Source organism: Haliotis asinina, chromosome 4, assembly GCF_037392515.1.
Source record: "Haliotis asinina isolate JCU_RB_2024 chromosome 4, JCU_Hal_asi_v2, whole genome shotgun sequence".
NCBI classification, from domain to species: domain Eukaryota; kingdom Metazoa; phylum Mollusca; class Gastropoda; order Lepetellida; family Haliotidae; genus Haliotis; species Haliotis asinina.
In genome coordinates, this window is record NC_090283.1 from 58807849 (window position 1) to 58824161 (window position 16313).

A 16313-nucleotide genomic window follows, 5' to 3' on the forward strand; every position below is an offset into this window, starting at 1 on the left:
GAAAATCTGTCCCCATTGGGGATACCGTGCTCTAAGTATAGAAACACATGACAAAACCCATAAATCTGTAACAAATTGTAACACAGTTTCCATTATCAAACTCCATCATTACCACTTCTTTCAAATTTGAAATTAGTTAAGAAATAAAAATTTTAGAAACTTCTACCGCTTACATAAAAAAGCACAGGTGACAACCCTGTTATCAACAACTGTACGCCGGTGATAATATCTAGATAATTTTGCATAAATACCTGTAGGCGCATGGAGGTACCACAATGGTTTAAGTATCTGCATATCACACCTAAAAGAACCGAGTTCAATTCCAAGAGTGGGTACAATGTGTGAAGCATATTTAAGGTCTTCCCCACAGTGATATTGCTTAGAAATATTGCAAAAAAAATAGTGAAACCATACTCACTCACTCGAGGTTTAAAAGTTGTACAATGCAAACTAGGACAGCCAGTGAATTTCTGGTTCAGAATCAGCTACAAGAACAATGATGTGGTGATTTAGCATGAGTAATATAAGGCCAGACCAATTGTATTTCTTGTTTTACAGATCCACCTGCCATATTTTTTCAAGGATAAGAACAAAAGTAAAATTTCATTTTTCCCACTTTAAAAAACTAAAATCATAATGTTTTTATTGGCCAAAAATGTAAACTTACATGAATATTATTTTTTAGACTATTTTGGCCCCATGTACACTTCATAAATTGCCAAAAGTAAAATAATTTGAGTATATAGAAGGAATATTACTTAATTAAGATTTTATTTTTATACACTTTTTTCCCCTCCTGTCTTTGGGTTTCCTTAGAATGAAAATCTGTAAAACAAGAAATCAAATTGGTCTGGCCTAATGGACTAATTTTATTCAAAAAAACTTTTCATAACAGAGTTGGTTGATAACGCTTTGCAATTATTTCATAGCTCTCATTTCATTTCAGGATAGTAGAACCTGATAAATAATTGGCATCGGTTGGGATTCAAACCTGCAAAGTTCCTACTGTAGATGAACATGTGTAGTCTTCAACCAAGGTGTCATTAAACAAGTTGTGTACACATGGCCATGATACATTTAGCCTCTCATTATCAAAACATGTAGTCAAAAAATAATTTGAATACACATTGCCAGTTAGAAAGTGGTCAGATGTAATATACGTTATGTTTGGTACTTTTTAGAAAAGTACAGAATCTAGCACTTTTGCTATTTAGTGAGAGCTGCAGTGGCCAAGCGGTTTTGTGTTCCTGACTCTGATGTTGTAGGTTCAAATCCTGGATGCGACTCAACTCAAAAAACTGCTAGGATCTGTCCTACACTTTTAAAGTATAATCCCAAATATAACATTCATTACATGATAATTTGTTAATGAATGAGTATGGAAGTTGAAAGTAAATGTAACGTTGTCAGTTCTTTATGTACTATTAGTTTGATATGTTTTATATGCTGCCGAATTCTGAATGCAACACGAAGTGAGAGAGATGGATGTATACGGAATAATAATTAATGGCAAGAGGTTGGGAGGGGTAAGGGGTGGTCGGGGTGATGGTGATTTTAAGTGCTGGTCACTTTTTGTGCGTGCGTGCGTGCGTGCGTGCGTGCGTGCGCGTGTGTTTGTGTCTCTCTGTGTGTTTCATTGTACTTGCTTCTGCATAAAAATCATCATCACTTCCCCTAGCCACATTCCTTAAAGAAATAAAAAAGGTTGTCATCCATTAAGCTTGTTTACTGAATGTAATCCCAATGTCTAAAATGCCCCTCAAAGAAGTTAGATTATTTTAAATTTTCATTTGGTCAAGTGTATCAAATATTTCAAGAGACCAGGGTACTCAAGTTAAGCATTAAAATTCGTGTGATGGTGGACTGATATGATGGGTTACTACAGAATTGTATAAAATGTGGTCAAAATTTGAAATAGAAACAAAATGTGTCGGTTTTGAATTTTCATTTTCGCTCCAAGGGAATCCCTGCTGTCACAGTTGTTATGCTCGTTCAGTTTTCGGCAGGCGGTCTCCCAGAGGATAAAGTAATGAAAATAGTTGTCAAGAAACAGCAGATGGCTGATTAGTGGTAGACTCCTCACTCTGTCGGTTTTGCATCCTACTCATTGATCATTATTGTCAAAACAGTGTAGTAGAGCTCCAATGTTAATTGCGCCGACATGAAAATTCAGTAAGGAGTGTGCTCAAATCCTGAAATTACCGGTGAACCACCTCATTATTTGCAAATATTTTTGTCGTTAAACAGTTTATTGAGACACCGTTTCATGTACGCTGGGGTTTGTAGCAACAGCGAATGCGCACAGCACCGTGTTGTCGTGTGAGAAAATGACACAGATGTGGACCGGAAATACGGCAAGAAAGGGTTAGCGTGGGATATGTCGGAACTCGTCTTTTTATTTACGAAGATTTAACGTAAACAGTAGAACAACGCTACAGATTCATTGTGAGTGTGCATAAGCGAAGTTTACTAGACACGGTGTTTTAAATTTTGATCAATCACAATGTTCATCGAAACGCTTGAGTTCACAATCCCGATAGATTTGTGTGACCTATTTTCCACTTTGAAAAGGGGTCCAAGATCTAATTTAGAATTCCCTGCGTCTGTGAATTCGTATGGCACAACACAAGATGCCAACATTCAGGTAGCTCTAAGATCAAACAAATTGACTTTCAAAGTGGACGGTGTGTCGTCAAATTCGAGTATGATCTCAAAGAGTGAGTGCAAGACATTGAAATTATCTGTATTCGATGTTGACTGTTCATTGTCTGGGGCAGAATATGAACAAGTTACTCAAATGGTTTCACAGCCTATTTATTCATCCCCTCATGTTGCACCTGTCAAGAGATCTCGAGATCGTCCATCACCAATGAAATCACCTCCATCCAAGACCAGCCGAAGTTCTTTCCAAGAGACAAAACATCAAGACATTCCTCAACCGTCACCAGACCCTTTGCAATCAAAATCAGAGAGTGAAACTGTGAGTGTGAAACTGGAACCAGATTTAATAGAAATTGAACCTGATTCTGAACAATTTGGAGATGAATCTAATCAAAGTGTAGATCGGAGACATAATACGCAAGCAGCATTAGATAGACTTTCTCATCCACAGTCATCACATTCTCAGTCATCAGCATCTTCGTCCTCATCCTTCCATCAAAACGTTCCACATGTGCCAGATTATGCCGAACCCAGTACAAGCCAAGGAGATCAACATGGTGACCAAAATATAGACGACTATGTAGTGTACCAACAAGAAGATGATGATTATGGGGAAGACAATGATAACTCTGCTGATTTCGGAAATGATGGTAATTATCATATTCTACATCTTTCTTTGTGAGAATTGCCAGTTATTTCCAATTTTTGTGTGGAATATATACCCAAGGATAATGCAAGGAAGCCAGCACTTCACTCTTGGCTCAGGAGGGTACACCTAGGTTTGAAGTCATTCGCTACAGACCAGTGCCCAGAAGAGTTAAATATGGAAAGACAACTTCCATCATTCATAGTTACACAATTTTTATTAGTGTAGGGAATGTTAAATAAAGAATGAACGTTCAACATTTTGGGGCAATCTAAACATATAAAGCATATTACATTTAAGCTTTCGAAGTATTTCTAAGCACATGTACATGATGAGTACTTGTTTTGTGTTATGAACTGTCATTGCATCAGAAAAATAATTTGAGGTTAAAGCATTTGGTTACCATATCAAAGGTGCGTTTCATTCCCCAAACAGTACAGTTGTGAAACCCATTTCTGTTCTCCCTCACTGTGGTATTGCTTCAGCATTGCTTACTGTGGGGTAAAATCCCAATCACTCCGTTATGCAGTAGCTTTGTTCAAAATATCTACCACAAGATATTGACAATTTTTAGTTAAAAGCAATATGAGCTTAAGTCACAGTTTAAGGAAAAGGTAAGGATAAAATGGTCAACATAAAAGCGTTCATAATGAACATTATGTTCTGTTATCAAAATCATTGACAGATGGATTAAACAAAACTGTTGGAATTGAAAAAGCATTTATTAAAAAATTGTGAAAATAAGCCTTAAGTCACAATAAATATATCACTAGACAACTATGCATCTTTTTTGAAGGCATGAGACATGTTTTTGCTCATATGCTAAACAAGAACTGTTCAAGGTCCCTCTTAATTAGGTATGTTAACTGTGGACAGTTTATATGAAGCATGATCATTTGGTTCAGCTGTATTTTTTCACTGGTAGAGACACAAGGGAGCACATGTATTCACCCTTATCTGTGGGTTACTGTCTAATGTAGTGTAAAGTACTGTAGTGTGACACTTGGTATCCCATTTGGGATGAGTAGCCCTTGATGTTTCTTTAAAACATCCAAGGGACTGTGACAGAACCTGTTTTGTGTTCATTATTATTCAATAGTCAACACATTGTCAGTGTTTTTGTTACTATTAGACTGAACAGTTGGAAATAACCGGCAATTCTGTGTACCAGTGTTTGATCATTTGATCATCTCAAAAAGCTTTATGACACATCATGAGCATTAGTTTCACATTCATACATAACAAGCTGTTTTTTTTTGTTTATTGGAAAAGACAAGTATTTTGAATTCCCTTAATAGCTGATACCATTTGCCATTCGTAAGTTCATTATCATACTTTCCTAACTGAAGTCTGGCTTCACAACTATTTTTGTGACATTGTTGAGGGACTTGAAATTCGTTGAATGATCAAGCACTGTTGGACACCTTGATGCAAACTTTGTTATGTTGCTATGTTTATTCTTAAGATAATGTAGGAAAGCCACAGTTAGTTGTTTCTTAAACATCCACATTTCTCATTGTAAGTGACAAGATTGATATGAAATACGGCTAATTCTTAACATGGAAAAGAAAAATTTCTATTGTAGGTACTTTTTGTCTTTAAATATTGACTGGTGATTCACTGAATTTATGGTTCTTGAGTTAGTTAGAAATTGTATCCATCTTGTCACTTGCCATGTTGACACACACCCAGTGCCACAGTACAGCGATGATGGGGTTGTGGTTCCTGGCATTACAAGGTAAGTCCACACACTGGCTTCCTGACTCAACTGTGGCCTGGGCTAGGACGTTCTCAAGCTCATCAATGACAGACCAGTTTGAAAATAATGGTAAAATACTGCCAAATAAGGTCTTACGTTTTGCCATGCACAACAGGGAGTATGAGATTAAGAATTAAATGTTAAAAATATAGATTAAGCTTTGTATTCTGATACAAAGGTATATTGACTCTAGCCTGTGAGATAAGAATAGTGAGTTTGTTTTCTCAATGGCTACTGAAATTTAACAAAGGTTTATGATGTGCCTTTTTGTGTTGTCAATGTTACTCGACCTCATCAGACCTATGAAGGTTTCAGGTTAATTCGAATCCCAAAGTCTCTGATAAAAATGCCAACAGTTCCATGGATTTGGTATCATTGTGACAAGATCTGCTTTGTAACCGTTTTCTCAAAAATGGACAGAGCCAGACATGGCTAACCATTGCCTTCATGGTTAAAATTCATGATACGCGAATTTGTGTTTGTTTTTGAACTGAAGTGATGTTTTATTATTCACGTATCTGATAAATTGTTCCTTCGCATAAGCTAGGACCATCTATTCTGGTAAACACTGGACTTGTGAAGCAGATTTTACCATTGTTTTCTTTCACTTGTATAGTGTTCAAAATTTGGGGCCATAGGGGCTTTGAATGTATTGAATTGAGGGGAAACTTCACTCTAAAACTTTCAGCAGTGAAATTATTTTAAGTACCCACTGCCTTGTTTCATCTGGAATGCTGCAGTATATTCACCATGCCTACATGTAGACTGATTTGTTACCTGTCTTGGTAACTGTTTTGGGCCTGTTGAGCCGAAGATATCTGGTATATTGAACTTGTGTTACCACTGTTGGGGTTAACTGATGGTTTGCCTAATATTTTAGGTAACCAGATGGCTGGTAAACTGAACTTGTGTTACCACTAAGGGGGTTCATTGACAGTTTGTCTGATAGTTGGTATATTGAAATTGTGTAAGCACTACTGGGGTAGATTGACAATCTGCCTAATGTTGTATGTAGCTAGATGGCTGGTATATTGAACTTGTGTCACTTATTTGGGATTTTATTGACAGTTTTTACTGATGTTTTAGGTAGCCTGGAGGCTGGTATATTGAACTTGTGTTACCACTGTGGGGGTTAATTGATGTTTTTTACTGATGTCTTAGGTAATTAGATGGCTGGTTTATTGAACTTGCGTTACCACTACAGGGGTACATTGACAGTTTGTGTGATGGTTTAAGTAGCCAGATGACAGATATATTCAACTTGTGTTACCATTATTGGGGGTAACTGATGTTTTGCCTGATTTTACAAGTAGCCTGATGACTGGTATGTTGAACTTGCATATTCACACACACCCCCCACCCCCCCAAGGTTCAGATATTTATTACCTGTGGTGGTTAAAGTCCTTGCAAGATCTGTGCAATACATGGAAATATATCATATATTCACAAGAAAGAGATGGCTTCCAACTTGTTGCGACCCGTGAAAGTCCCGGGGTAGAATAGACCCGTGAAGGTCCCGGGGTAGAATAGGCCTTCAGCAACACAGGCTTGCCATAAAAGGTGACTATGTTTGTTGTAAGAGGCGCCTAACGGGATTGGGTGGTCAGACTCGCTGACTTGGTTGACACATGTCATCGGTTCCCAATTGCGCAGATCGATGCTCATGTTGTTGATCACTGGATTGTCTGGTCCAGACTCGATTATTTACAGACCACCACCATATGGCTGGAATATTGCTGAGTGCGGCGTAAAACTAAACTCACTCACTCCAACTGGTTGCACTGTTTTCTGTAAGTACTTCTATTTATGTTTTGGTACAGAATTTACACACTGAAATGTTAATTATTACAAGTGAATAGTGAATTTGCCAGTTTGAAGTTGAAGAAAAACAATGACACAAAACGCTGATGAAATATTGGCCAATATTTCATGTCAGATTGAAAAACGTCAGTCAGTGGTGAAGTGGTTTTACCCATGCTGTAAAAAGAAGACGTAGTTCCTGCTTCCATTGACAGTAAATTGTGATGAGATTTCTACTTACGTGAGCAGTAATGCATGGCATTTTATCTGCTGGACAAACCCAAAAATAATTCAGGATCTTTGTAACTAAAGCAGAAAATGATCTTATGAATCCTGTTTACCTTAGGAATGAAGGAGATGTGATTTGTGCAAAGCTAAGCAGTAAATGATAATAATGGTCATGTGTTTGATGGGCATTTAGAAGTTGGAAGGTAACATAACAATGTATCGTGTGATTTACAGCGTCTTTAAGAAATATTCAAGAAACAGCTTATCTGGGCTACTTTTCCCACATCACCAGATGGAGGGGCAAAACGTAGCCCAGAAACATTGTGTTGTAAATAATAAATAAGTTTGAAAACCTTACCTTATGTTGAAATGAGAATTAGTGTTCCCCCTAGGGTTCAGAAAGGGCAGGGTAAATTCGTGGAAAAGGGCACTTCATAACCTCAAAAGGCATGTTGGTGAGGATTATTGAAAAAAAACAACAAAATGTGTAAGAAGTCGAATTGTCTTATAATTTCAATCCTAAAGTTGGTTTACACTCTTCTCAGTTTGTATTTTAAGATTAGAATTTGAAAATAGCATTTCAAATCTTCAAAATACACACTCGTCATAGTAGGCGAAAAAGGGCAGGGCGCAAAATGAAAAGGGCAGTGCGCAAAAGTCAAAGGGCAGGGTGCTGCACCCTCCTAAACGTGCCCAGGGGAACACTAATAATGTTCTTGCTCTTTAGAGCACAGAAGATGTGTATTGTGCTCACATGAGCAGTAAATTAATGTGTGGTGTTTGCTCTCCAGGGGACTGAGGATGTGTTTTTGTGTTGTGCTGAACAAAGAATATGTAAACATTAGGACATGCTGACAAGAGGTGCCTCTTTATTATCGCATGGCAGGGATATATAGTTTTAGACTCCGTCCGTACATCCATATGTACGTATAAACGAAATGGAATAAATGAAGAACGGTTGCCTATGTTCTTTTCATATTTGGTACCTAGGGCCATCACATTATGCGAAAGGTGTTGGTCAGGTTTGGTGACCTTGACCTTCATTTCAAGGTCACAAGGGTATTTTAATGTTTTACCCTTGTCAGTGAGATATCTTTAGAACTGGTTGCTGAATTTTGTTCATATTTGACATCAAGCTTTATCTATGGATGGCATAGGGCCCAGTTGATTTTGGTGACCTTCACATCATTTTCAAGGTCACATCGACAATTTGAACGTTTCAGCATGTTCGCATGCATGTTTAGCTTGTCAGCAAGGTATCTCAAGAACCAGTCACTGGATGTTCTTCATATTTAACACCAAACTTCGTCAATTTTGGTGATCTTCATGTCATTTTCAAGGTCACTGCGACTTGTTGAAGGTTTCAGTATGAAGTTTGATTTGATAAGTTGCGGCTGTGGATTATGTCACCATTGTGACAGTGCTTTTTAAACAGTGTAATTGTTGTTTCTCATATGTAGAATCAGCATGTACACTGTGCTTATTTAGAGACTGCAAAGGACATTTTGAATATTGGTTTGTACAAGTATAACTTGTATGAAGGCCCAATTATTGTTCGAAGTTATACCATCAACAATTTGTCAAAAAGGACATCACAGTATGCGATCATGTTAGTATGGTTGTGATCTGGGTATTTTTGAGAGAAGAAACCTACATCACTGGGAAATTGTATTTTGAAATAATTATGTGTAAGATCATACAGTAAGAACTGTAGTTTTTTGCTATCATGGCTCTACATTAAACATCAGAAACTTTCGGCTGTTCAGTCAGGTACGTGTTAATGTGGTTAAATCTTCAGATGAGTTGTCGTAGAAAACATCATGGATTTATTTACTAATTATTCTTGTTGTATTGTTTTGATAGATAAACAGTGGACTATCATATTGTTTAAAATGTGTGACTGGGACAGGTTGTGTAAGTTGATACTGGTGGTTAGTCCCAACGTCTGCCTTCTTTGGTTGTCATTTTAAACCTGAAACACGCCAGACAGTTTGTAGTATTATATCAGCCATCAATGATTCATATAAACCTTGTTATCAGAGTAAATTAGTTTGTTTCACAACGAGTATGATTACAATGGACCTTTTCTTTGTGTTGCTATTTTTTTGACAACATCCAGCTCGAGTGTCCCTTGCATCTGGTGCAACTTGCTGTGCACAGTTACCTCCCTTGTTCTGACCTAAAATCTGATATTTTGACTTTCCTCCCTATTCAAAGTGATACATACAAACAATTGGTCAGGGGAGTGAAATATTCCCCTTTCTTCAGACAAGCAAGCCATTGTACAAAGGGGTTGTACAACTGTGGTATTGGAGTCATGGTCATCTTGTTGCTATGGTCATGACTTTATGGAATAGAAATTTACCTACCACTACAGTAATGATTCAAATTGAGTTGTGATTGGGTAGCCTACAGGTTGAAGTGTTTGCTCGTTATACTAAAGACCCAGGTTCGATTCCCACGTGGGTTCAAAGTATGAAACCCATTTCTGATTTCTCTATCGTGATATTGGTGGAATATTGTCAAAAGCAGCATAAAACTAACTCAACATGATTTTACGCTAGATTAATCTACTTGTGATCGATCTACTTGTGCAGAATCTACAGTTTAGAGTCTATTAATTTTTGTCAGATCCAGTTCATATGTTGACAGTCTAAAATTAGATGCCAAGACCCAAGGTCAGATGTTTGGCTCACGTTGATGACCATTTTTTAAAATTCCCGCCTGTGTTAATTGGGTGATCAAGTAGCCTAGTGATGAAAGTGTTTGCTGTTCACACCAAAGACCTGGGTCTGATAACCCAATGGGTGCAGTGTGAAACGCCCATTTCTGATGTCCCCTGCCATGATGTTGTTGGGATATTGCTAAAGGCAAGATGAGACTAAACTAAGACAGTCTGTGTGTCGATGACAGTATTACCTAATTTTTAGTACAATACATGTCTTGCAGTGCTTCATGAGAATGTGGAGAAACACTGTAGTTTTGAATATAGGGAACCCATGAATTTCTTCAGAATTTTGCTTAGGGAAGTCTCTAATTTTTATGTTTAATTGGGCTGCTTTAAAAGATGTTTAAATGTGCTGTACTGTCTTCCTTTCATCTGTTGTCAAGCATTTGTGGACCTATGACTGACAATGGTTCTCCATTGTTCTTCAGTTGCTGGGCAGCATAGTTTCGACTTCCATGTCATGCGATTGCGGAAAGTGTGTCGGATTTGTGGCAAGAGCACAGGAAGTGGATGTTCCACACGAAAATGTCAAAAGGAACTGTGGCAGTTGTTTAATATTGATATCACCCAAGATATCAATGGTGTCCACCCTCAGAGAATATGTCATGCCCATAGACAGTTGTTCTACCGGTACAATTGTGCTATTGCAGATGGGAAAACATACAACACGACCACAGTGCCCTTGGAATTTGCACCATTTGACGCAAGAGACACTTCTTGTATTGTTTGTTTCCCTGGCCACCACGGAAATTTGCGAGGAAATTTGTTTTCATAGATGGCGTGTGTAACTAAAGGATACTTGGATCTCGTTCTTTTTTTTCTGTACCTGAAATTGGATTTTTGTTGATTTCAGGTTCACATGATTACGGACAATCAGGATTGAAATCCTTCATGGATTATTGCCACGTTCCTTCGGCAGGACTTGCCCCAGTCCAGTCAGACTTGAGTTTTAACAGTGCTTACTTTAGACAGCCTGGTTTAAGACAGAACTATGGCTCTCAGCCTCACAAGGTGCATAAGTGTCCTCAGTGTGAGAAGGTGTTTGGGGACAGGAGTGGTCTGTACTATCACAAGAAGGCAATCCATGACAAAGTCACATATGTATGTGTATGTGGGTTTGTATTTAAGTACAGACCGAACTTTGTTTTTCACCGAAAAAATTGCAGGCAGTATCTGTCAAAGCTGGAAGAAAATGATTCTGAGGCGGACAAGACTGTTTAAATGTCATTGGAACCTGATCACTGTGTGGAAATTGTGCGGAAATGTTGAAATAAACCCTATGTTTATACTGTTACAATCTTGATTAATTAGCTCAGATGATTCCACTGTGGGTAGTCCAGTTTAGAAATTGTCTCCTGCAGGTTGTGAGGGTAGACTTTATAGATGAAGTGGTCAGTTCTGTCTGGGTATACTGAGGGTAGAAAGGTAGCCTAGTCTTTAAAGCATTTACTCATCATGCCGAAGACTCGGGTTCCATTCCCCCATAGGTACAATGCATGGACCCCTTTTCTGATGTCCTCTGTTGTAACATTGGTGGCATATTTGCTAAAAGTGGTGTAAACTCGCTCACTCACTCTCTCACCACCCACCCGCTCGCTCTCTCAGTATGCTGATGGTATGGGTTGTTGGTAACAACATTGAAAAAGTAACTCTGCATAGTTGGATAGTCAGGTCCAGAGTTAACAGTCCACTGTGATATAGCTTCTTTGTGTGGCATTTAGAAGTCAGTGTTTCGAACTAACGGGATCGGGTGGTTGGGCTCGCTGACTTGGTTGAACATGTCATCGGTTCCCAATTGCGCAGATCGATGCTCATGTTGCTGATCACTGGATTGTCTGGTCTTGACAGATCGCCGCCATATGGCTGAAATATTGCTGAGTGCGGCACAAAACTAAACTCACTCACTCAGTGTTTTGAACAAGGAGAGTTGTATGAATATACCACTTCTATATTATGAACATGTGTGACATTGCATGGTAGTTACTAACGCTTATCATTACTTGCGTGATAACGGAGTTAGTAGCTACACTGAAACGTCTCTCATTAATAACAGAGGTATATTCATACATCTTTCCTCATTCTTCGCTGTGAATATTGGTGTGTCGTTAAACTACTCATGAATGCCTGTATACACACTTGGGCACCAATGACGGCACGTACACAAACTCAGTGATGATTGACGATGACAAAAGAATCAAAAGTATGCTATCTCTTGCATGGAGATCAGTTTGTTGCAGTTGTTGCTGAAAAGGACCAGTAATTTACCACACCCTTTTGAATAGCTCAGTCGCTCAGTTGACTATTGGTCGGTCTAGGACGTAGTCATTATATATACAGGATATTTTGACAATACAGGCAAGCAGTTGTGAAAGTTTATAAACTAATCAAGTATAGCCCATTGTCTGAAGTCAAGTAAAAATCAGTTAGGTGAGGTAAATTTGACATGCAAGTGTTCACATATCATTAAAATGTGAAAAAGCTGCTAGTAGCATGTTCGTAACCTGAGTTTATTGTTAGACCACAGTCCAACATCTCAGGCTGTGATTTTGTTTCCTTCAAAGACCCCAACTCCAGCTATGACTTTTGTTCCTTTCAGGTTATGGCTATAATGGCCCCTTCTCCTCCATCTCCTATCAGTGTGATACAGCATACAGGGGAAGCAGGTGCCCCTCTATGGGGTCACATGACCTGGGTGGGGGGAGCTGTCAGACCGGGTACGGTGGGATCACTGACAAGAACTGGGGAAAGAAAAAATGCCCCCAGTGTGATAAAGAGTTTACTGACGATTCCGGTCTGTACTACCACAAGCAAGCTGTGCATGACAATGTCACCTTTCCGTGTGTGTGCGGCAAGGCCTACAAGTATAGGCCCAGTCTGAACAACCACCAGAAGAAGTGTTACTTGCATCGGTCCATGTTGAAGCAGTGATGTGGTTTCTTTGTGAGGTATTGCTGTGGTGTCGATCGGCGTGGGTGTCACTTGTCTCCGTTCTCGAGTCTTGAGGATGTTGAGGTTGCTGTGTCACATTTGAACGTTGCTATTGGTCATTAGGAGCTGAGCACATTAATGTCTTTGGTTTTCATCATGTTTCGCCACACTCAAACAGATGGATAGCCAAGCCAGGGTTCCATGTTCAAATGAATCAGCCTGTCCAATCTGTAAACTTCACAGAGAACAGAGGCTGACCAGTTTTATTAGTCTACGTTTTCCAAAGATGAAATGTTTTAACCGTGGCAGCTGAATTTTTTATATTGATTGTTTCTCTGATGTCCAGTTTGACACACCCGACTCCATATCCACATGTCCACATATCCAGTTTGACACACCTGATTCCATGTCCACATACCCAGATTGACACACCCAACTCCATATCCACATGTCCACATATCCAATTTGGCACACCCGACTCCATATCCACATGTCCAGTTTGACAAACCCGACCCCATGTCCACATGTCCAGTTTGACACACCTGATTCCATGTCCACATATCCAGTTTGACACACCCGACTCCACAATATGTCAAGTTCAGTTATTTAGTCATAAAGCAGATATTCAGTTTCTTTATGGCCTTTCATTTGAAATATCAAAACTTGTTTACATAAAAGATAGGCTTGTTTTACAGTAAGCCTGAAGGATTATGAGTGAACTAGTTTGTCTTCTCTCACTCGTAGCAGTGAGATGTAAGGGTTATATTCATTTAAATACATTCCACTAAACCTGTTTGTTTATCTGATGGTTACCATTGTGGGAAGGTTGTATTCAGTGCTCATTTTATATTTGTTTAAGTACAATAAATAAACAAATCTGATTCTTATCTTTGTTTTCCTTGACATGAGACAATGGAAACAAATGTCCTTTACTGCGATTTGAGTTTTGTATATGTTATTCAGTCAGTGTTATTCATATGGTGACAGAGGAAGTTTGGATTTAAGCCACTTTCAGTAGTACTTCAGCCATATGACTGAAGTGACACCAGAAATGTACACAGTGGGGATTTGAACACAGGTCATTGGTGTGACAAGAAAACGCTTTAACCACTAGTCTTTCCTACTGCCTATGACCCATGTATGGACTTTATTCACTTGAAAATCCTGTTTCCTGGTGATTTCTTAAAAGCAAAGTAGTTAAGCATTCAAGGCTACCCCACTGCCCCTACAGATCACTTGAAGGGGAGTCGGCAACGTTGATGTTCTACTCGGTCATGGACTTCATATTGGTTTACGTAGGCGGGGTAGCCTAGTAGTGAGGGTCTAAGAACCAGGGTCTACTACCCGCATAGACTCAATGTGTGAAGTTCATTTCTGGTGACCCTGCTGTGATATTGCTGGAATGTTGATAAAAGTGACATGAAAGTAAACTCCCTCACCTGCTCAGGCCAGCATACGTTTTCTGTATCTCGAGCTGATCCAAGGAAAAAGGCGAAAGGGATATTCAGCCTGCTATCCTGTCGTTTTGAGTCCTTGCGTCTGGAACGTACGGAGCTCAATTATCCACCTTACTTCAAGAGATCTTTTGTTCGTGGTTGATTCAGAGTCTGGGTTGTCTCTGAGTTGCATTATGATTTCAAAATGTAATAATATACATTAGCCGATGGGCCCTGTGTAGTTACCTACTTTGCTCCCACTGATCCAAATCGACATCCTTAAAAATAATTTTGGGTGTGTTTGTTAAACCTTATCTAAACCAAAAATAGGAAGAAAGCTGGTGGTTGTTCATTGAAACTGGAGCGATGGAGTAGCCTAGTACTTAAAGCATTCACTTGTCACGTCTAAGTGATATGGGTGCCATGTGTGAAGCCTATTTCTGGTGCTGCCCACTGTGATATTGCTGGAATGTTGCTAAAAGCATCTAAACTGACTCATTGAAACTGAAAAGCATCAAGACTGGATCTGGCTTTTTGTTACTTTCAGGTGATCATGGTTATGGAAGCCCAAATGATGAGCAATACAGCTCCTGGACTGTTGTGTCAGTGGGCAGAGCGGGCAAGTTCCCGTGCCCCGAGTGTCAGCGTGTGTTCTCCAGTGCCGGGGCTCGACATAACCATGTAGCATCTGTCCACCATAATGTACAGTTCACATGTGTGTGTGGCAAGCAGTACGCCTACAAACAGGGTCTGATCCGACATAAGAAGACCTGCCCGGTGTTACTCAGTACTTGATCTCAAATAGAAATAGGTACAGTTCACATGTGTGTGTGGCAAGCAGTACGCCTACAAACAGGGTCTGATCCGACATAAGAAGACCTGCCCGGTGTTACTCAGTACTTGATCTCAAATAGAAATAGGTACAGTTCACCTGTGTGTGGCAAGGAGTGTGTCTACAAACAGGGTCTGATCCGACATAAGAAGACCTGCCCAGTGTTACTCAGTACCTGAGCTCAAATAGAAATAGGTACAGTTCACCTGTGTGCGGCAAGCAGTACGCCTACAAACAGGGTCTGATCCGACATAAGAAGACCTGCCCAGTGTTACTCAGTACTTGAGCTCAAATAGAAATAGGTACAGTTCACCTGTGTGTAGCAAGGAGTGTGTCTACAAACAGGGTCTGATCCGACATAAGAAGACCTGTCCGTTGTTGCTCAGACCTTGAGCTTTGGTAACTAGAAGTAGGCATAGTTCACCTGTGTGTGGCAAGCAGTACGCCTACAAACATGGTCTGGTCTGACATAAGAAAACCTGCCTATTGACAGTTCTTGACTTTTTTTGTGTTAACAAAAAATAGCTCACAGTTCACCTGTGTGTGTGTGTGTGAAGCTGTATGCCTACAAACACAGACTGATCTGGCATAAGAAGACAGGTCTGGTGTTGCTCAGTCCTTGAACTTTGTTATGTGAGTCAGAGAAGTACTTCTGGAACTTCAAAGGATCAGGATTCAATTGTAATTCTTGCCATTGCACGTTGCCTTGTGACATAGGGAGTTCTGTCTGTTGTTAAGACTAGTTTGTATGTGAGAATTTGTGGAACTTGACTGACAGAGTATGATGATTCCAGTGTTACCTTTGCAATCACAAGTTGCCTGAATTATCATTTTTATTCATTGATTTTCTTTTTTTGTTACTTTATACCTGCATTAATTTCTCTTTTCTAAGAACAGTGAGTGCTGTATTTTATGGATTAACATTTGTATGTCTGCTCATTTAACATGCATATGCAATACGCTTGCAAGCCAGTTTAATAAAACTACCGAAAGTATATTATCCAATCAAAAGAAACTTTTGTGTTTAATTATGTTTGTTACAAAGTGTACTTCCTATGTTTATAAGGAAGAGGTGACACATACTGTGTTTTTTTTTCTTGTCTATCAGCGTGGCAGGTTTACAACAAATTGAATTCCTTTCCAAGGGATCCGCAAAGTTAAAAACTCCCAACACAAGTTATGCTTTAGTGATGAGGGAGTGAGTGAGATTAGTTCTACGCCGCACTCAGTATTTTTCAAGCTTCGCAACGGCCATCTGTAAAGTAACGTACATAGCGCCATAGTGAGCAGGCAAT

The 16313-nt window shown here is 39.3% G+C and overlaps 1 protein-coding gene across 10 annotated transcripts in view; it reads left to right on the top strand.

The window, feature by feature from the left end:
• Positions 1 to 2106: 2106 nt before the first annotated feature.
• Positions 2107 to 16313, top strand: part of LOC137281728 (zinc finger and SCAN domain-containing protein 31-like) — a 107922-nt gene continuing 93715 nt past the window's right edge. For 5 of the 10 annotated variants that reach the window (XM_067813304.1, XM_067813302.1, XM_067813305.1 and 2 more), the window contains exon 1: positions 2130 to 3311. In XM_067813304.1, the coding sequence (XP_067669405.1) occupies positions 2504 to 3311 (808 nt within the window). In that variant the 5' untranslated portion in view covers positions 2130 to 2503. Of the gene's footprint in view, positions 3312 to 10250; positions 11117 to 12418; positions 13638 to 16313 lie in introns of those variants that run through there. The other 5 variants (XM_067813306.1, XM_067813300.1, XM_067813299.1 and 2 more) reach the window with 5 other exon arrangements.